The sequence below is a fragment of the Hibiscus syriacus genome, unplaced genomic scaffold (genome assembly GCF_006381635.1).
Source record: "Hibiscus syriacus cultivar Baekdansim isolate YM2019G1 unplaced genomic scaffold, ASM638163v2 tig00001713_pilon, whole genome shotgun sequence".
NCBI lineage: Eukaryota > Viridiplantae > Streptophyta > Magnoliopsida > Malvales > Malvaceae > Hibiscus > Hibiscus syriacus.
In genome coordinates, this window is record NW_024061883.1 from 446,868 (window position 1) to 467,785 (window position 20,918).

General features: G+C 32.8%; 2 protein-coding genes and 1 long non-coding RNA gene across 3 annotated transcripts; 2 read left to right on the forward strand and 1 right to left on the reverse strand.

Moving 5' to 3' along the window:
* Positions 1-8,663: 8,663 nt before the first annotated feature.
* On the reverse strand, positions 8,664-12,763 carry LOC120131745. The gene is made up of 4 exons (XR_005516952.1): positions 12,463-12,763; positions 12,320-12,381; positions 9,705-9,882; positions 8,664-8,872 (listed from the first exon to the last, which is right to left on the reverse strand). It is a non-coding gene; the product is annotated as an uncharacterized LOC120131745 (long non-coding RNA).
* A 1,656-nt stretch (positions 12,764-14,419) lies between these two features.
* LOC120132078 (tRNA (guanine(10)-N2)-methyltransferase homolog) lies at positions 14,420-17,449 on the forward strand. The gene is made up of 6 exons (XM_039148920.1): positions 14,420-14,699; positions 14,789-15,000; positions 15,782-16,099; positions 16,221-16,295; positions 16,394-16,468; positions 16,793-17,449. The coding sequence occupies exons 1-6, from the start codon at positions 14,492-14,494 to the stop codon at positions 17,336-17,338; spliced, it is 1,434 nt and encodes a 477-aa protein (XP_039004851.1). The 5' UTR covers positions 14,420-14,491; the 3' UTR covers positions 17,339-17,449.
* Positions 17,450-18,039: 590 nt separating this feature from the next.
* LOC120131836 (superoxide dismutase [Fe] 3, chloroplastic-like) lies at positions 18,040-20,015 on the forward strand (the record flags this gene model as incomplete). The annotated part of the gene is given in 7 exon segments (XM_039148729.1): positions 18,040-18,132; positions 18,319-18,510; positions 18,734-18,905; positions 19,296-19,396; positions 19,482-19,508; positions 19,600-19,623; positions 19,707-20,015. Coding segments are annotated over 7 exon segments (735 nt in total), but the record flags the coding sequence as incomplete, so codon positions are not given.
* Positions 20,016-20,918: the final 903 nt, after the last annotated feature.

Below are 20,918 nucleotides of genomic sequence, written 5' to 3' on the forward strand. Positions count from 1 at the left end.
AAAGTCAAATTTAGCTTCCAATTCTACTTATCCACTCTTTCCCAAAATTTCATTTAAAAACTCCTAAACTTTAATATCTCCTAACTACTTCATTCTTTGATCTTACCATAACTTAAGTTTTTCTTAAGCTTAAGTATCACCCAAAGATCATAACCAAACTTAATTTCAATGAACAATCAACTAACAAAAGAACTCACCTTATCAAGCATGAGTGCGCGGTTGGAAGAAGAAGAAGACAATGAAGAGAACTCTGGAACTTTTCCTTTCCCTTTTCCTTTCCCTTTTCCCTTCCCTTTTCCTCATCCACGTGTAATATATAATCCCATCTCAAATAATTATATTGGTCGTCAAATGGCCATTTTTTCCTTCAATCTTTTCATATCTACTAATCAATCCTCTTAATTAAAATTCCCAATTAAGTCCTTAAACTTTCAAATTTTCATAATTTGATCACCAAATTTCAAAAACTTCCATTTTAGTCACTAGCCCTGATTTTGGGATGTTACATTTAAGTCCTCATATGTTTTTCCTGAAACTAGGTTTTAGAATCATACAAACTCTTTATCTTCGAATTGATTAAAGATGTCGAACCAATCTTCACAATCTTGTCATAGTTTAAGGGTCGAGTATTATTTTTGCAAAATGAGGGCTTCGATTTGCAGTTCAAATGTGCCTCGGAGCAAAGGAAGGAGATTTTATGGCTGTCCGCAAGTGAAAGAGGTAATTATTTTTTGGATCTGTTAAATTAGGGCTCCACTTTGTTTCTACTTTGAATGTTGTAATTGGTAAATCCTAATATATTTCTACAATTCCTAATATATTTGTTGTATTTGGTAAATTCATGGTCTTAAACATTTCATCTATATATTATATTAAATGTTAACTATTTATCCTTCATTTATGCATTTCATTATTATAATTTTCATAGCAAATGAAATCCAAATTTGTGTAAGCATTGAGCATTAAGTTAATTAAGAATTGTAAGAAAAAAATACATTTCATCAAATTTGTGTTCCCATATGGAGCTTTGAGCATTAAGTTAATTGATAAAAGTAAGAAAAAAAAGAATACATTTATTATGAAGGAGCTATCTTAACCGAGTTGTTTACAATCATTATGAAGATTTTCTATTGAATCTAGTTCCATGTTTTCAAATTTATTATTAGATGATGTTCGTTGCTTTCAAGGGATGTTTGTTTTGTTTTATTTTATAAGAAAGTAGTTGTTTTGTTTTACATGTAATTGGACTAATTAGTAGTTGTTTGCTTTGTTTATACTTTGAATTTAAAATTTGTATATTGTTTAAATGTTCTGAGAATCTGTAACATACTAAAACAGGGCTAGTGATTAAAACATGAATTTTGAAAGTTTTGTGTTTAATTTCGAACTAAGTTAAAAGTTTAGGGATTTTATTGGAAACATTTTGTGATGGATGGTTTAGTAAAGAATGAAAGAAAAAAGGGTAAAATGGTTATTTGACAAGAAAGATTTTTATCTTTCTTTTTGTATGCTATATAAACGTGGGACATGAGGGAAAGTTTCTAGAGAACTCTCCATTCTTCTTTTTCTTTCTCTTCACTGTGAGAGCCAAAGTAAAGGTAAGTTGATTTCATCTTGTTAATTCCTTGAATTTATAGGTTGGGTTAGAATAATTGGGTGTATATAAGCTTAAGGAAAGCTTATATAAACTTAATACAATAAGATGAGTAAATTATGATGGGATTTGTAAAATGAGTTTTAAAGATGAATTTTGATATGGTTTGGTTTTTAGGGTTTTGATGAGATTTTTGACTTGACATAAGAAGAATTAAGAAGTCTAAAGCATTATAGTTGAATTTGGATCATGTTGATATTTTGGTATGATTCTTAGCTTTAAGGATTTGGATGAAATATGTGAGATTATAAGGTGTTGGAATGCTAGGAATTAGTTATAATTTATAGATGAGTTTGATAGCATAATAAAGGGTTTGTACATGAAAATTTGGGTAAGTATTGAGGAATTTCGGGTGAAAATAGCCTATTCTGGGCAGGTGCATCGGTACACTATGAATATGCACCGATGCACTAAGACCAATTTTGAAGGTGCGTCGATACATTAAGGGGTGCATCGATGCATGGGTATTTCGAACCTAATTTGTGTACCGATGCATCTATAGTGCATCGATACACCCCTAAAGGAAAAAGTGAATATTGGTCTATTAAATTTGTTCAAGTTATTAGCATCAAATTACAAGGTGTAGATATCTGATAATTATCTTAAAATGTATATTTATGTAGATATCGAGCACGAACAAGTTCTGGAACGATCATCAAATTAAGATTCAATCGAAAGAAATGAAATCATAAAAGTGAATTGGATCTTAGTGATGCCAAGGTGGGTGCATATTAGTTAGTTTATGGTGCTAAATGGAAACAAGACTTGCGACAAGTCTATTTCCTATGTTAGAATGCATGAATATATGATTATACATATATGAATGACATGAATTGTATGTATGCATGATTATATATGTTAACATGCTTTTGAATGTAATGATATGAGAATTATGTGCTATGTGATGTATATATATATCAACATATGTGAAACTAAACTATGTGAGTGCATGAGAAAGATATGAGCCATATGACATGATATATGTGAACATGAGAAAACAAAGTATAAGATATGAGCTATGTGATCCTATGAGAATATGAAAAGAAGTTATGTGACTACATGTATATGTGAAAGAAGCTATGAGCTTATATAACATGTGATATGAAAGTTTACATGTGAAATGATATAAGTGAAAATACCCATGTTATATGATACGAGAGTATAAGTGACATGATTGTAAGATTTTAAGAGATAAGACATATGATATGAGTGATATGATAAGAACCTATGTTTATGTGATATGGCTATGTGAATATATGGTAAACATAATAATGATGCCCATGTTACATGTCATGAGAGCTAGAGGTATAGTTGGCATACCAAGAGTCGAGGGTTCTACGTGGTCTTTTGGGACATATATGTAATTCTGTGGAACGTATATGTGGTACTTCGGTACACTTATTTGGTCCATTGTATTATGTTTATGGTTCTTAAGGAGTGGTCCTTCGGGACATAGTGGTCCTTCGGGATAAATATACAGTGCCCCTAGTGGGAATTTATTTGATCTGTGGTGACAGCATCAGTGCACAACCTCGATGAACTCACATATCTTTAGTTCTCCAAGATGTACATGTGCCAATAAAGAAATAATATACAGAAACTTAATATGATTGTTATATGTGATTGAACATTTGGATGTGAATTTATGAGTTTTATTTATTGTATATATGATAGGTTCTATGTGAAATATGTTGATATGATACATGTGAATGTAAGTGAGTATAATATAATTATATGATATGTTAGAAGTAATTTCACGAGAAATCTAGTGAACGCTAGTATGTATATATATATATATATATATATACATAGATAATGAAGTGATGAATTATATGATTAATGAGAATTGAGACAAAGCAGATAGTATATTAACTATGGAAAAGGTATATAAATAAGTATAAAAGGATATTAGATAAGTTGTGTAGGAATGTGTATACGTTTACGATAGAACTGTGAACTAACCTTGCTAAATTAGTAAGGGATATAAAATTTAGTATAAGCATCTAAGAAATCATATGAGAATATCAGGGGAATCAAATAACAATAAGTTATGCAAATGTATGTTTATTAAATGAAGATTAGGTGAGGAATGAATTAAGAGAATATAAGAAATTAGGATACTAGAATATGTAATGAGAATTTATGGGTGAAATGTTAAATAGAAATATATAGAAATAAGAGATAAGATATGTAGGATTGTGATCAAAATTACAGGATTAAGAATAAGGTAAGTAAACGACTTAAATGAAGATAGTAGAATATGATATAAGCTAAGTAGTGTAAATTAAATGATTATAAGAATATGAAATAGTAAAACTCATATGTGATATTATAAGGTTTGCGTATGTATGTATTCATTTTATGAAGTGTACATGAAGATGTATGTTATAATAGCATTAATTATTTATATGCATTGTTAGAAGTTTTAGTTTATATTATATGTTTTATAAGCCTCACTAAGTCATAGACTTGGCGTGTAAGTGATTTACACGTAGGTTTCAAGAAGAGTAAAGAGCAATGTGGAACAAGACAGGTCAGTTCTCCATACTAAAGGTCAGATCAGAAAAGAAATGAATAATATGTATTTTAATATATAAAGTTCTAGTTGGCATGTATTCAAAAGAATATATTGTATAAGCTCTGAATAATTTTGTAAACGTTTTTGAATAAGTTATATGTTATAAAAGTTTTAAATTACTCACTATTTTATACAAATAAATGTTTTGAAAAGTCAATGTGACACCTCGGACTCGTATTCGGGTCGAATACGGGTTGGGGTGTTACAGAATCGATGTAAATTCTTTAAGTGGATTGACAAGGAAGAAGATAATGATTGTGTAATTCAAGAATTGATGGCAACACTTGAAATGGTGATGGTCGAGAATAGAAAAATCAAAGCCGAAAACAATGAAATGAAGGAACTTATCAAAAGCGATGAAGTACAAAGACTGCGAGCAATGGTGGAGGATCAAAAAGTGAAAATTAAATCCTACAAGATTGGTTTTCTTATTTCATGGATAATGTATATTTTGATAAAATTTGATATTTAAAGAGTATGAATTATTGGATCTGATGAGAGTATCTGTTGAATTTTGTAAGAACAAATTTTAGTAGTATAATTTTAATATATCAAATGACGACTCTGATTTGTTAACAAATGTAAATTTATAATTGAACAGTCAAAATCAACATGGGGTACCTTACATACAAAACATATAAAAAATAGTAAGTTATCCTTGTACATAACTTCCTAAACTGTCTAAACATACTAACGGCTGAAAACACATTCAAATCCAACAACATGTGCCACCTTACAAAATATCAGTACTAGCAAACAAAACATATTAATGACAGCAAATTAATCAAAGGGTTTTGAAATGTTAATAACAATAAACAAAATACCAAACGCAATAGAATGATCAAAGTTTTTCTAAGGTATCTATATTTGGGATTAGGCCTCCATATGGGCAGCTTTGCTCTCATTCCTTACGGAGGCTGTAATATCCTAAATTTTTATCTAGTGACTAAAATATAGGTTTTGAAAGTTTAGTAGTTAAAGTATAAACTTTGAAAAGTTTAGGGACCAAAATTATAATTTTAAAAAGTTATATATTTTAGCCGAATAGTTTGAATTAAAACAGAGATTTTAGCGGGAATTGTGTTAAAAGCTATAAAGCGGCAAAGTTCAGTATTGAAATCGGATAATCGGATCGAACCGGAATTTTACTAAAATTTGAAGGATGTTAGAAAATGGTTGGAAATATTATTTTCATATTTTAGATCAGAGAAATTTGGCTCAAAACAGTGCAATGTTTCAGATTTGGCCAAACAGTGGAGTTTTAGTGACTAAAATGCAATTTTTGAAAATTGCATGGCCAAATTCGAAATTCAAAGCCAAGTTGATTCATCTTTGACCAAGGAATATTTTAATGTATGATGTGACAATGGAATTTAGTAATTTTCAAGATTTATTAAGGGTATTTTTTAGATTTCTCATTAATTGAATTTTAAATTCAATTAATTAAATAAATTCCAAATGTCTTATCTATTAAATACTAGAAAACTCAAGAGAATTAGCACATTTTCAGATTCTTCCTTCACTTGGTCGAAACTTCAAGCCCTCCCTAGGTAAGATTTTTATTTTTGATTTTTGAAGCTATATACTTGATTTTTGGATTTAGCTATTATATAGAGAATTAATCTACATGAAATTTTCTATCATTTGGTACTAATATTTCATGGTGAATATGATTATGTGATGAGATTTCATGATTAGGGTTTAAGGAGGGTTTAGTGATTTTGAAGAATTTATGAAGGATTTTTATGTTTTTGATGTTGGTGATTATTTCTAAAGCATGTATAATGATTAGAACTAATTGTACATATGTATATCAGATTAGGTCATGTTAGGGTTTATGGAGAATCATAGGATTTTGATTTAATTTGATGTTGTAATGATTGGAAGTGCATGAATTTAATCATGAGAGGTTGAATTCATGCTTGAAATTGAATAAAAAGTTCTCCCTATGTGAGATAAAGTATTCGATCATAGGGAAGAAAATTGGGGGAAATGTTGAAAATTTTCCTATGGATTAGAAATGATATTAGAAGTATTCCATGTGATTTGGAGATTGGTTTGGATCAATTTGAAACCTTGAAAGTGTAAAAAGGGTTAGTTTACAAGTTCTTGGAATTGTGGGATATATATTTGTGAGAATGTAATATTTGAGGGATTCAATGTTGATTTTTGATATTTGTTATGCTGGAAATTAATTTGGAAAGTTGTTTGGAACCAAATTTGCAAATTTGGTAAAAGTAGTAGTGAAATTCGAAAGGTCCCAAAACCATGGGGACTTGTTTGCAAGTTATTAAATGTAGAGGTATTATTTGGGTAAATTATTGAATGCTGGAAAATTTATTAGTATGCTGAATTTTGAATTAAAAATTGAGTTGGGGTTGAATTACAAATTTATAAAGTTAGGTGAGGAAAAATCAAAAGTTTATGAAAGTTTGGGTTGAAATTTATAATGTTTTGAATGTTGAAGTGTTGATTTAGGTATTTTATTGAAGTGCCAGAATTTTAGTAATTTATGTGAAATGATCATAATGATGAAGGACCATTATGAATTAAATGGAAATGTGGAGGTAAATTCTAAAAAATTCATAATATGTGGCTTATTTGTGTAATTTAGCAAAAGATGAAGGATTAAGGATGAAATAAATATTCATGGATTTGGATGAGTATTTTGAGAAGTTGAAAATTATAATGTAAATGTGATTTAGTTGATATCGATTTAATCTCGATTTTTATTTTATTGATTTACAAAAAAATGTTAAAATCATCATATGTTAGTACGATACTAATATGTAGTTCGAACATTTTGTGTTATAATTTGGTATTGTCATATTTCGATAAATCTAGCAATCCGAACGATCATAAAGGAAAGGGCAAAGCTCGTGACTAGGATGATTGTATACAAGTTCTGTAGTGAGGCAAAGGTGAGTGCAGTTTATTTATTTAATTATTATGATTGAGGATGACTTGCGATAAGTCAACCTCACCTTGTTTTTTTATTAAGTTTTGAATTATGTTTTGATTTTGGAAATATATCCGTAATATTTTAATAAATTTTATGAATGATTTTGGGTATGAGCTTCCCATGTCATGTTTTACGAATGTGATTTAAATATATTTTTTATTCTAATATGATTTTTATCAAATGTTTATGAAATGAACTGAAAGCCCACTGTTTGTTATATTGAGAGTCAAATGTACAATTGGCATGCCATGAGGTAGAGTGATTATCTGTTCTGGTTTTGATATATTGTGGTGTACTAGAGTGTACACTAGTATATATATTCTGATCTGAATGCACTTTGTGTGCATATTGTTATTTCCGATGTGATAGCACTGTGTGTGCTTATCTGTTCCGACTCTGATGATCTGGAAAATGTATTGCTCACACTCGTCTGACTCACGTACCTAATATTCTCTTAAAATATACTTTGAGCTATAAAAATGAAATATGAAAGTTCTTAAAAGTGTTTGACTATAAAGGAATGTTGACTGATTATTCTGTCTGATCTGATTTATTATGATTTAGTGAAAATCATCATATAATTCTTTTCAGGTTTCTGATAAAGTTCAGCATGAGATATTCGGTTTGAACATCCTGAAAATCCAGTCTGTTTTATTTTTAATGATTATATATATTTCAATATTTTATTTATTTGTTCTCGCCTTTAGTATTACTGTCTCACTAAGTTATACTTAGCGCGTGATGATTTTCATGCGTAGGTTCCGATTGAGACTCGGACGTTTTGTGAGGAGCCTCCCAAACATCGTGTGCAGATCATTTGTATTATCATTATCTGTAAGACATCACAGATGTTTTTTTGACTAGTAGTGGCATGTATATTTATGTTATTAACATGTTTTATTAGTTATGACTATATGGTATGTAATAGTAAATCATGACTATTAAAATTTGACTACTTTAGCTTATCAGTATTTTGTTATGCCTGAATATATAGTAGTTAAAATATTATGTTTTCAAATGGTACATAATTTTAAAAAAATAGTTTTAAAAGTTGAAATTAGAAATGTTTTAAAAGAAATAAAATTTTTAAATAACTTTGAATAGTGATTGTTAGTAAATTTGATGTGACATCTATAACTCGTATTCTTGTAGGTTTATGGGTGTTATAAAGGCTCAGCAACATTTGTTGAATGTTGAGAAGATGGTGTTGTGGGGTTGGAAGATTTTGTAGTGGGGTGGGAAGATGCAGAAGGTTGTAGGGATGTAACAGTTACCCTATAGGGCCTAGTGTGAGGTGGAGAAAGTAAGACCTGAATTGGTATTCCGGGCTGTTAAAGTATAAAAAAATATTTAAAATATAAAATTAATGAAAATGGTTAATTTAGTAAACAAGACTACTTACGTTTAGAATTTGAAGACCAAATTGTTCATTTATATATATACCAAAACCTTGCATAATTCTTCTCCCTTTTGGTCTATCCAATCCATGCTATTTTTTTTACCACTTTTAGTTTCAATATATCAATAACATAACAAAAACTTATAGTCACTATTTCATGAATTTTTAATATATCAATCACATAGAAAATTATCAATAACATAACAACACTTGAATTTGTCGAGAAGAGACACTATGCATTGGGTGAGCAGATGCAGTTTGACCACCTTGACTCGTAACCTATAAATAACAAAATAAACAAAAATCAATAAAATATTTCTTAAAGTATACCTTAAAATATATAAAAAAAAAACAACACTCTTAATTTACATTCGTTTGTCTTTTATTTGGACATCTTATATTATGTTCCAAAAGGCCACATAAACTGTAACTCATCTTATATCCTCGTTTTTTCCATCTTGTTCCACTAAAATCTTCATCATATTTTCTCTTTCTTTTTTACTTCAGTCCTCCTGGTAAATTTCTCTTCAATGGTGGATCTATGCTACCCATTCTAGTGTATTTCCAAAATTTTGAACTTGGTATGGTAGGCATTATAACACTATACAAATCAGAGTATACATGCTTCTTATAAAAATTATATGCATAGTCTTCCACCCTTTCCTCTCGAAGTAAAATGACACATATCCAATGGGGACACTAAATCCTAATTAGGTCACATACCCTACAAGTGCATGTGTAACATACAAGATCAACCACAAATGTGTCTTATTGACACATGACCTGATACCATTCAGTCTCATTCCAAATTACATGAAAATATACACTATTAAGTTTATGCAGTTTAATTTCTTTCAATTATGGGGCACAACTCACCACTCTATCTAATTGATTTTTTTGTGTTCAACTATCCTATGCATAACATAATGCCTAATATCTTCAAACATTGATATAACATATTTAAACCTAACCCCTATAATTGCAAAATTAAATGCTTCAGAGAAATTGTTATTTATTGTATCACATTTAGATTGAGTGGAGAAGAAAGCTTTGGACCATTGTTTTGGGTCTTTTAACATAAGATCATCCAATGCTTTCTTATTTAACTCACCAATTCTTGAAGCATTTCTATGAAATTGTGCTTCAGTAGTAGACTTGCAACACGCCCAGAACAGCAACTGTAGGTCACCACCTTTATGTGATTTTTTCCAATTAGCATACATATGCCTGGCACAGAATCTGTGTTCCACATTTGGCAACAGCAGCTGCACTTCTTCGATCAATCCCTTCTAATAAAAAACAGTTTTAATTAGTATCAATATTGACAATAATTAGTAATGCACAATTTTAAAATGAAAATGTTAATCGAATTGATTAAAATACCATTACCTTTTGCATATCACTGATCAAAGTTAACAGGGTGCCATCTCCCAAGTTCAAATCAGTCTAAATTAAATTAAAAAACTAGCCCCAAGTATCTCTATTTTCAACCTCAACCAATGCCCAAACTATGAAAAATATTTGATTATTCCCATCTCTACCCACAACAGATAAGATTTCACCTTTGATTTCCCTTTTCAAGAAACATTAATCCAAAGAAATTACAGGTCTGCAAAACCTCTTAAAACCTTCCTTAAGAGCACTAAAACATACATAAAATCTCCTAAAAGTTGGTTTACAAGCTTCATTGGGCCTCTCTACCATTAGCTCGAAAGTTGCATTCGGATCATCACTCCTTAGTGCAAATACATAATCAAATAGCCTATTGAACTCATATATAACACTACCTCTTATCTTTTCCAAAGCCTATTTCTTAGCCTTCATGCAATTCTTCTTGTTTATCTCTATTTTTAACTCCTCCCTAGCAAGTTTTCTCATCTCTACGAACTTCATTTATGGGAAAATCCTAAACTTCTTTAAAAAGTGTTTTCCCACCAACTTAAAAGTTGCCCTTTTGTTCTTAAAAGTGGATGAACACTTGTGCTTAGTAACTAAAGTCTTAATCTTAAAACAACTATCGGATTTATCCCAGGAAGCATGTATCACAAATGAGCAACATTTTTCCTTACAAACAACCCTTATTTTCTCTGTTCTATTTGAAACATACCTAAAATCGAAACTATGTGATATTGCATAGCGATTTAGGGCATCTTTCAACTGCTCTCAGGATTGAAAAATCATTCCCAGCTGAAATCTGGTTCATCAGTTAAAGGATCGAAAAAAACCTTACCACTGCTTTTACAAACAGTATCGCCATCTGAATCTGTCTCAAAGCTACCAATATCAAAATATTCTAGATAATCAGTATCCTCTCTATGACCTACACCATCTGAATTTGCTTTATTTCCCTCAGAAGAGATGTTTGCGCCGTCCAATACAACATCAGGTCCGAAGTCTTCCTCATATACAGACTTATCTATAATTTTCCTTTTAATTAGCATACACTTGTCTTTAATGGTATGCTAACCCCACATCGCTAACTTTATAAACATAAACAAATCCACATACTTTTAACCATAAACAAATCCACATACTTTTAACCATAAACAAATGCACATTCTTTAGACAGGAGGATTTGGTTTCAAACCTCAGTTTGAACAGGAGAAGTACCCCATGAAAATGTACCTTGGATGATCTACATCTCAGGGTCAGGCGCTGATGAGCACATTGAACTATCCATGTGGCTGAGAGCCCTCACAGCCCAAGAACAACGGCGCAATTATCAGGGGTGCGCTCTACCACTGAGCTAATAGCGCGTCGTCAAAAGCGAGAGAAATCTCATCCCTCTCTTTCCTTTTTACACCCCCAGGTCCAGCAAATCCATGGGTATTTGAGCCTGAATATCTAGGAAAAAGCAGAATATTTGATGGAAGAATGGGGGACCTTTTTGAACAACCTATTATAATAGGAAAACCTTAATATCTTGAAATTAATTCATCAAGTTGATGATAAAAAAACATGGGCGTTCCAGTGGACATTATGCACTTGTTACACAACAACCAATTAGAGGAAGGTCCAAGCAAGGGGGACAGTGGGTAGGAGAAATGGAGGTTTGGGATCAAGAAGGATTTGGTGTTGCTCATATTTTACAATAAATGCTTACTTATAAATATGATCATAATAGGGCTCACCAATAAGTACTTGGTACTATGATCATTGGAGGAACAATACCTAAACTTGAAAATGCTCCAGAATCTTTTCGATTGCTCGTCCGAGAATTATGATCTTTGGCTCTGGAACTGAATCATTTCCTTGTATCTGAGAAGAACTTCCAGATTAATAGGAAGGAAGCTTAATCGGAATGAATCATAATTTTTCTTCTATGATCGACCGATACAAACATCAACAACTCCGAATTGGATCAGTTTCTCCCCCAACAAATAAGTGTTTGGGCCAAGAAAATCCTACCTAGTGGAGAAACCGTTGGAGAGGTGACAAAACCCTATACTTTTCATTGCAAAACCAATAAACCAGAAAGGGGTGGATTATTTTGTGAAAAAAATTTGGACATTCTTTAGACATAAACAAATCCACATAACTTTATAAACATAAACAAAACCACATACTTTTCCTAGTGTTTTAAACATAAGCACATAATTATAACAGAATCACATACTTTTCGTACTAGTTTTTTTTGTTTTATCCCATTATTATATTAGTATATTTCTTGGCAACACAACTTAAATATATTCTTGTATATAAAAAATTCATAAAAATATTATTTACCGAAAATGGAATTCGCAATAGCAGAACAGAGCATTCATTTTATGGGTGGACTCCACACAAACCTGTCAAAATCAAAGTATTAGATTCCAGATTTGAACTTGGGTTAAAAATAAACAACTCAAGCAGTGTAAGTTTGACATTACCTCTCAAAAGTGCTGCCTCGAATATTATTCCTTTTGTACGTGTTTGATTTGAAATGCCAGTCTTCAATTTCAGAAGTAACTCAAAACCCTAAATTGTTTTAGGGTTTTCAATTTAGGATTTTTGAGCTTTTAATGGGCTAGATTTAAGGTTTATTAGAAACAAAATGAAATCAAGCAGTGAAGAGTAGGGTACTTTCTCAAAAGGAAACTCAGAGTCAAAAACATAAGATAAGCAATTTCAGAAAGAACGGAGGATGATTAGAAGTGAATGGGGGAGAAGGAGAGTTGCAAAGAAAGGGGGGGATCGATGGAAACTTTTAATTTTTACTTTTAGGTTAAACGATTAGTTTTAATATTATAAATAAAATATTAATTTTAATATTTTATTTATTTTATTTTTTATATATTCAAAAATTATAGAAAATTGGAAAAATAAATTTAAATCAGAGTCACGTGTCAGCAAATGAATAGATAACGATTTTTATTTAACTGTTATTATGGCTCAGACACCTAAAATGATAAAGTTTACAACATTAAACACATGAAGGAGACGAAAAATACTTTAGGCACTTATTTATAAAAATAGGTATAATTTACACACTTAAACCTAATAGAAATATGATTATAAGAAAATAATTTAAAAAAACTTAATTAAATACTTAAGAATACAAACAAATATCAAAATTGACGCGAAAGATAAACACCTTACACAGTAACATAAAAATGAAAATAACTACATTGTCATGATGACAACTAATTTTATCATAATTCACACGTGATTTATTCTAGTGAATGTGAATGTCTATCGATATAAGAAAATCAAATTGATATTTTAAAATATGGATATACTAGTAAGATACTCATATAAACGTTGATCAGCACGAATTAAACGATCTCAATAATAAATGAATTTTTATTATTCTTTGAGGTCTAGAGTTCGAGCACTAGAAACATCAGGATTGTAAATATTCAATGTCAAATGATGTATATTTACCTCAGATTAATAAAAAAATATAAATGTTTGTCAGAAGAATAACATCAAATTTAATTTTAAAAAAATATAATAAGAATAGATAATAAAAAAAAACTTATTATAGGGACTAAGAATGAAATCAGACTTTTAAGATAGGCTTAGCCGTGACTATATAGGTATGGGCATGAGTGGTGGTGGTTTGTTCTCTATCTAAAAATATATTATTTATACATAGGTTGAGCACTGGGTCTAAACTCGAGAAATTTTAACACGATCAAATCGGGTTAAATTTTTTTTAAAAAATTAGGTTTGGATCAGATATTTTTTTTAGAGAATAGATTTGAGTTGGGTTAGGATTAAAGTGAAAAAAATCCGATCCAAAAAATAATATAAAAATATCTCATATATAGGGATAATGGCAAGGATATCACTTTTTATATTATTTTTTTCAATTAATTCCCTATTTATTAACTAAAATTAATATATTTTAACCTTCAAATTAAAACTTTGATATGATCTGTTTTGATCTAAATATATTAATATCTTAAAATAGTTAAAATAATATATTTATAATTTTTATTATATTTTAAATAATTAAAATAATATATTTATAATAATTTTTATATTTTTACTAATTAAAGAATATATTTTAATAATATAAAAATAAAATTTTCTAAAATTTTAAATATATTATATATACAAAATAAATTAATAAGTTATATTAGATCGACTCGAATCGATAATTTTCATCTCAAATCTGACCTCATCCTGTCCCAAATTTATATACCATATAATTGTTTTGTCCTGCCTCAAACCGCAATTTTTTTTCTAAAAAAATATTCCTATATTGTCGGGTCAAGTCATATCGGGTCCAGACCCGTTGAGTTCGGATATTCCCTATTAATAAACGGCACCGTTCTATAATGAAACTAACAGAAAAAAAGGAGGGTTTTGGAGTTTGGGTTTATGTCAAATTGGCCTGGCCTGGTTTCTTTACAATCGTCCTTCTTCCCGCTCGAGCTTGCAAAAAAAAAAAAACGTTTCTGAACACCATCGATGTGGTACTTATGTGTGTTTTACCACAGGCTGCTCGATTACCGGAAACCCGAAGTCGAGTCTTTGGCCGACCTTTTCGGAGCTTTTGAAGACAACCGGAGCAACAGGGGTTTACGATGGCGGCTTCCCCAACACCATCACCCCGATTCCCCTTTCCATTTTGTTGATTTTCCTTCCGAAGAAATCGCCAGGAACGTAGCTAATCGGAGTAAGTAACTCCCAAACTTCATTTCTTATCTTGCTTTCACTTTTGAGAGATGGGGTTTTCATTATTGAAACTTTGAGGGTCCTTTGTAGGTATACTGGTGAAGGGGATTTATGAACTTTGGGGTGAAGGAAGTAGCTATGAGGAGCTTGAAGAGGCTATTAAAAGCTACCCGGATGAACTGAAGTTGCCATATTTGGCGTCTGATAGTACGTTTAAGATTACTGTTGATAGTTTCGGGAAGGTTATGAGCCTTCAGGAACAAAATGAACGGATTCGGGGACTCTCTTATATTCCTTTCAAGGTTGATTCTTACTTTGGTTTTGTTGATCGTTAAGTTTGCTTTGGATCACTAATTTTCTTTGAAACAGTAAAGCCATAGCTGGGGCATGTAAGAATAGGGGAAAATGAAATCTTATGCCATGATACTATATGACATAATGGAAAACAATACCCTAACGTTTGACTAAATAGTCATTTTTGTACATGTTCTTTTTTTAGAACATTTTGTCCCTTAACATTTTATTTTTGGACAAAAAGTCCTCCGTAGATGGAATCGGTTAGTCAACAAACGATGATAAGGGCCAAAATTATCTGGGAAAGAAAGAATAGGGTTGAAGTGATCATTTAGTCAAATGTTATGGGCTTGTTTGCCTTAAAATGAAATGTTGAGGGCCAAAATATTCCCAAAAGTGAATAAGGGTTAAAGTGACTATTTAGTCAAATGTTAGGGACATTTTTTTTACATCATGTCATAATAGATTCGGGGATGAGTATGTATCTTACGTTGTCGTAGTATTTGGAGGATATTTCAAGAAGAAGGAAAAGTCCAAGCTAACATAGATATTATATTTTCATATTTGGCGCGTTCTTTTAATTATATTCTATCTCTATGTTACCGAACTTGCCGTGAGTGTTGGATAGAAATGTGTCTGGCACTCAAATGCTTTATTTTCTTTTAAGATTTTCCATATGTCCAAATAAGAACAGAACAGATATGCCAGATATGGATATTTAAAAAAATTGAAGAGTCCAGATTACGTAGATCATATTTTCTATGGTAATTGTAATCAACATGTTTGCAGGGTCAAGTTAATTTGAAGAATTCTGATATCAATTTCTGGCTCATGGAAACTGATGATTCTGTAGCTAACAACGGGCTTCCACCAGTAGCACAAAGGAGAATATTCTTTGGTAGGGAAGTTGGTGGAGCAGATAGGAAGCTTATCCCCACGTATCAATTGAAAAGCCGAAACTATCTTGGCCCGACAGCAATGGATGCAGAAATGGCTTTCTTAATGGCCAATCAAGCACAGGCCGTGCCTGGGAAACTTGTATATGACCCTTTTGTTGGCACGGGGAGCATTCTTGTTTCTGCAGCTCGCTTTGGAGCAATGACGATGGTGTTGTATTTCCCTTGTTTTGTCTGATTTATTTTCCACCACAATGCTTTTATTTTGTAAATCATATGAGCAACATCCTTGCAGTAATTTGTGTGGTGACAAACTGCTTGAATTCATTCAGGGTGCAGATATTGACATTCGAGTAGTGCGCGATGGGCGTGGTCCTGACTGTAATGTCTGGAGCAACTTCAAGCAGGTGAATTTGTAACATAACTAGTAATTCTTTTTTCCTTAAATATATCTGCAATGGATCTGCACGAGATTATTTGCTCATTTGCCCTGCGTCCCTTTTAGTACGACTTGCCGATGCCAATTGGTTTGTTGAGGGCAGATAACAACCTTCCTCCTTGGCGACCCGGATTAAAGGAGGTAATTTCTTGTCAAAATTGCTTTCTGTTGAGTATGTCAGTGCATTCTTTATCGGTATGTGAATTTGATTTGTTTCACCTCTATGATTGTTTATCACATTACTCTCAAGTATTGTTTTGATTGAAGAAATTTTAAAAACACATTATGTAGCCGATACATTTGCTTAGTTTGCTATGCCATCATAATGAGTTATTGATGTAAACTAGTATTGTTTGAGAAAGTGCTCAAGTTTCAAAGCAACCTTTGTGATCCATTTAGTGTATAATAATCTACTCTGAATCCTACTTTTTTGATGTATAAGTATTCTCTCTTGCTTTTGAATAGGTGTTCGATGCAATAATTTGTGATCCGCCGTATGGAGTTCGAGCTGGTGGACGGAAATCCGGTGGTCGAAAATTGCTCAAGGGAGTTGTTGGCCCTTACACTGTCCCCGATGACAAAAGGGCGGACCATATACCATCAACTGCACCTTATGGCTTAGCCGAGTGTGTGCACGACTTGCTTGACCTTGCTGCTAGGATGCTTGTTATGGGTGGCAGGCTTGTGTTCTTTTATCCCGTGTCAAGAGAAGGCGATTCATCGGAAGATCATTTCCCAGAGCATCCATGTTTCAAGTTGGTTGCCAATTCTGAACAGATACTCAGCTCAAGATACAGTCGGGTTTTACTCACCATGGTAAAGACATCCCCGTACACCGAGGAACTCGCATTGGCGGCTCGGATAAAGCATTTGGAGTTCAAGGAGAATCATGCCAAGTGGTTAGAAGAGGGTAACAATCTACACTCTTCTGTTTTCAGTCCAGCAGAGGTTGTTGATGATCCGAAAGCGAGTAAAGAATCAAAGCCCAAATACAGAGGGAAATATGTGTAGTCTCTGCTGCTGTTTTGACTTAAATAATGTGGTCATCCATGTTTTTACTCTGAATGACAGTGATGAAAAGATTGCTTGCAAGTAGCAGGCAGGAGATGAAATGTTGTTCTATTCTATTTTTTTTTTCCAAGAAGGGATGAGAAATTTATTTTTAAAAAAGAGACAAAATTGTAATGCAAGTAAACCCTAATTATCTTATTTTCTCATGCCGAATGCTTTTTTGTTGGCTTACTAACAAATTTCAATTTGATTATAAAAATTCAACAATCTAAACATAAAATTATTCAGAAGAACAAAGGTTTACTGATATTATTCAACAGTTCTTCCTGCTGCTCTTAGATGGGGCAAATCCAAAATCCAGTCCAGTCCAGAAGAACAAAGGTTTACTGATGTTACTATTTTTTTTGTTTACTAATATTATTATCCAAACATAGAGAGACAAGGAAAGAAATGGCTTGTCATCTCCTGGTGGCCGACTTCACTCTCCCTCTCAAAAGCCCCAAACTTTCTCACTCGGTTCGTTGCTTTTCTTCCCAATAAAAAACCCATTTTTCGTTCATATGAATACTTGTTTACACCAAAATGCTTGTACGAAAGCTTAAAACTTTGTGGTCAATTTCAATCTTTTGTTATATCTGTATTTCCAGTACCTTCTGTAAGTAAAATTCTACTCTTTCTTCCTCGTGTTTTGTTGATGTATTCATCGGCGGCAGCGAAAAGGAAGGTCGAATGGGTTGCGAAAAGTTTCTACGACTGTTGCTTACTATGGGCTAAAGACCCCTCCTTATAACCTTGTCCGTGAACCCTTCTTTATTTACTTGATATTATTCTAGTCGAATCAGAATGAAACTTCTGTGCCGATGTTTTAATGAGTATTTTGCTGCTAATTTTGCATATTGTAAACTACTTATGATGTAGTAATTTTTTGCTCTTTTAATGGCCGCTTCCTGGACTTACCTGCATCCATTACCTTGTTGCAGGATGGTTTAGAACCTTATATGAGTAAGAGGGCATTAGAGGTGCATTGGGGTGTGCATCATCGTGGCTTTGTGGACGACCTTAATAAACAGCTTGGGAAAAGTGACATACTGTATGGCTACACTATGGATGAACTTGTCAAAACAACATTCAACAATGGGAACCCACTACCTCAATTTAACAATGCGGCCGAGGTATAAACACTGCCATCAACCGGTCATCTTTTAATTGTTTGGTTGTATGTGATGCGTCGTTTGCGTTTAAATATTCTTTGATTGAAACAAAATCTTGGGTCGCTGCATACACTGATACACAAGTTTTAGGAACCATTGTCCCCTAGAGTGAGTTTATATCATTTTTTAGTTCACGTGGTACTAGCATCTAATGTAGGATCTGCACTTGAGCTTACAATTGCAGGTGTGGAACCATGACTTCTTTTGGGAGTCTATGCAACCTGGAGGAGGGGATATGCCCAAACTTGGTTTACTTGAGCAGATTGAAAAGGATTTCGGGTCTTTCACAAACTTCAGAGAGAAGTTTGTGGAAACGGTTCTTTCGCTATTTGGCTCGGGCTGGGTTTGGCTCGTTTGTAAGTCCTTTCTTGAGTTAATTTCTGTTTGCTTTTTGATTATTGATGGACTGTTCCTCTGCTAGGTGCATAGGCCTCATTTCCACAGCTTGCATTTTTCCCTACATTGGCCCTTGTATATTCTTGTTAGTAGGTGGCCAATGTGTCGAGATACCACATAATACGCCGCATGCTTATTCTGACATTCTTCATGCTTCTCTTGCATTCTTTTCTTTTTTAAAGTAAATATGATCCAACAATAGTTATTGGACCACCACCGTATACATGAAAATAGCAGCTTTAGTGTTTGGTGTAAAGTGAGAATTCATCTGTTGGCCCAGTTGCTTCTACTCGACAAGGATAGCATATAATTGGAACATGATTTGTTTCTTAACAAGTTGACTCAGCAAGTAATTTCTTTCATTTGATTGTTCCAGTGAAAGAGGCACGAAAAACGGCTTGCAGTAGTGAAAACGTCGAATTCGATCAATCCGATTGTGTGGGATGACATTGTATGTCAATTGTCAGCCTAGATATTTTTATCTGTATATATTTAAGTTTGTTTTATAACTGAAATTTGAACTCTCTTTAGTGCAGCCCATCCTCAATTTGGATATGTGGGAGGTAATCTCTTTTGTATCTCTGTTCTCTAACAATCCCCCGCATCCCCCAACATGCTTCTAGGTGCTGGCAGTTTGTTTGTTTGCCATTGCAGCATGCTTATTATTTGGATTACAAGGTATGCTACTCGATCTACGACGTCTATTTTAGGTCCTATATGAGAAAATATTCTTGAAATTATCGATGCCCTTCTCTAAGCAGAACGACAAAGCGAAATACGTGAGCACGTTCATGAACCACCTTGTATCTTGGAATGCTGCTACGGTACGCATGGCACGTGCGGAGGCATTCGTGAATTTAGGCGAGCCTAAAATTCCCATTGCTTGAAATGCCGAGTCTTTAAGCTCTCTAAGCTCGCGACTAGGATGCAATCAGCAGCCTTTCCACTTCGATTGCAGGATTTACTCGAAGCGTGCAAATTAACCACAGCCCGTGTTTGCAGAGCTCCTTACAAAGAGGGCTTCGAACCCGAATCTGCTTCATTGAATGTTACAGATAGCTTTGTTTCATGCTCTGCATATTTAAGGGTGACAATGTGAAATATTTTGATCTCGGGGTCTGAGAATTACCTGTAAATGTGGCCATTATCACTTGCCAACTTTTATTGGTGGCATATGCCAGATAATGATCACAGGAAACAGCAGATTTCATTTCTTTAAAAAGTGAAAAACTAACTGGCACTGGTTTTATTATTAAACGGGGAAATCATTACATACATGTCGGCCACATTGATTGTCATGAAGAGGAGAAAAAAATCAAGCCATGTTGATTGTGTTCTTCTGGAGATGGGCAGTGTTGGCCTTAAATCCATAATGTGCATCAACCACATTGGATTTAGAACTAGGCTCAGCTGCCCCATTACTTGTAATTACAACTTTTAAAAAGGAAGATGGATGGGCAATGACCTTTAATTGAACCAACTATTTTAATGTGGAAGGGGACCCTTCAATTACCCTTAAGCCCAAGTTTGTGTGTAGTTTGAAATTTTGCATGCTAGGCAATTGGCACGTCGCTTTCTTGCATACCAAATGGAACGCCTTAACTAAGCAAATCAAATCAACTTTTGTAATTGACATGCCTTGTCTACTACACCTCAACTCTCTTCTCCTTTTCCAATGAAAATGACTTGAGGTTAGGGATGGGTATGGGTCGGGTTTGAGCCAACCCGACCTGGCCCGAAAAATATACAACCTCCACTCGACCCGAATTCGACCTGATATTTTGAGAGAAAATTCGAACTCGACCTGATATCGAAATAATAAAAAATATTATTTTTATTCAATAAAAATAATGATTTAATTGAAAAAAATAATATATAGAGGGATATTATTGTAATTATTCTTAAATATATAAGATAAAATTATATTTTTTTCCCTGGTCAGGTCAAGTCTTGTATTTTTCACCCTAAACCCG

Bases quoted from the DNA above. Each gene is read 5' to 3' on its own strand.
- LOC120132078 (XM_039148920.1), top strand. From the start codon at position 14,492: ATGTGGTACTTATGTGTGTTTTACCACAGGCTGCTCGATTACCGGAAA. The intron at 14,700-14,788 runs GTAAGTAACTCC...GGTCCTTTGTAG, and splicing joins CAGGAACGTAGCTAATCGGA to GTATACTGGTGAAGGGGATT. The intron at 16,469-16,792 runs GTAATTTCTTGT...GCTTTTGAATAG, and splicing joins GGCGACCCGGATTAAAGGAG to GTGTTCGATGCAATAATTTG.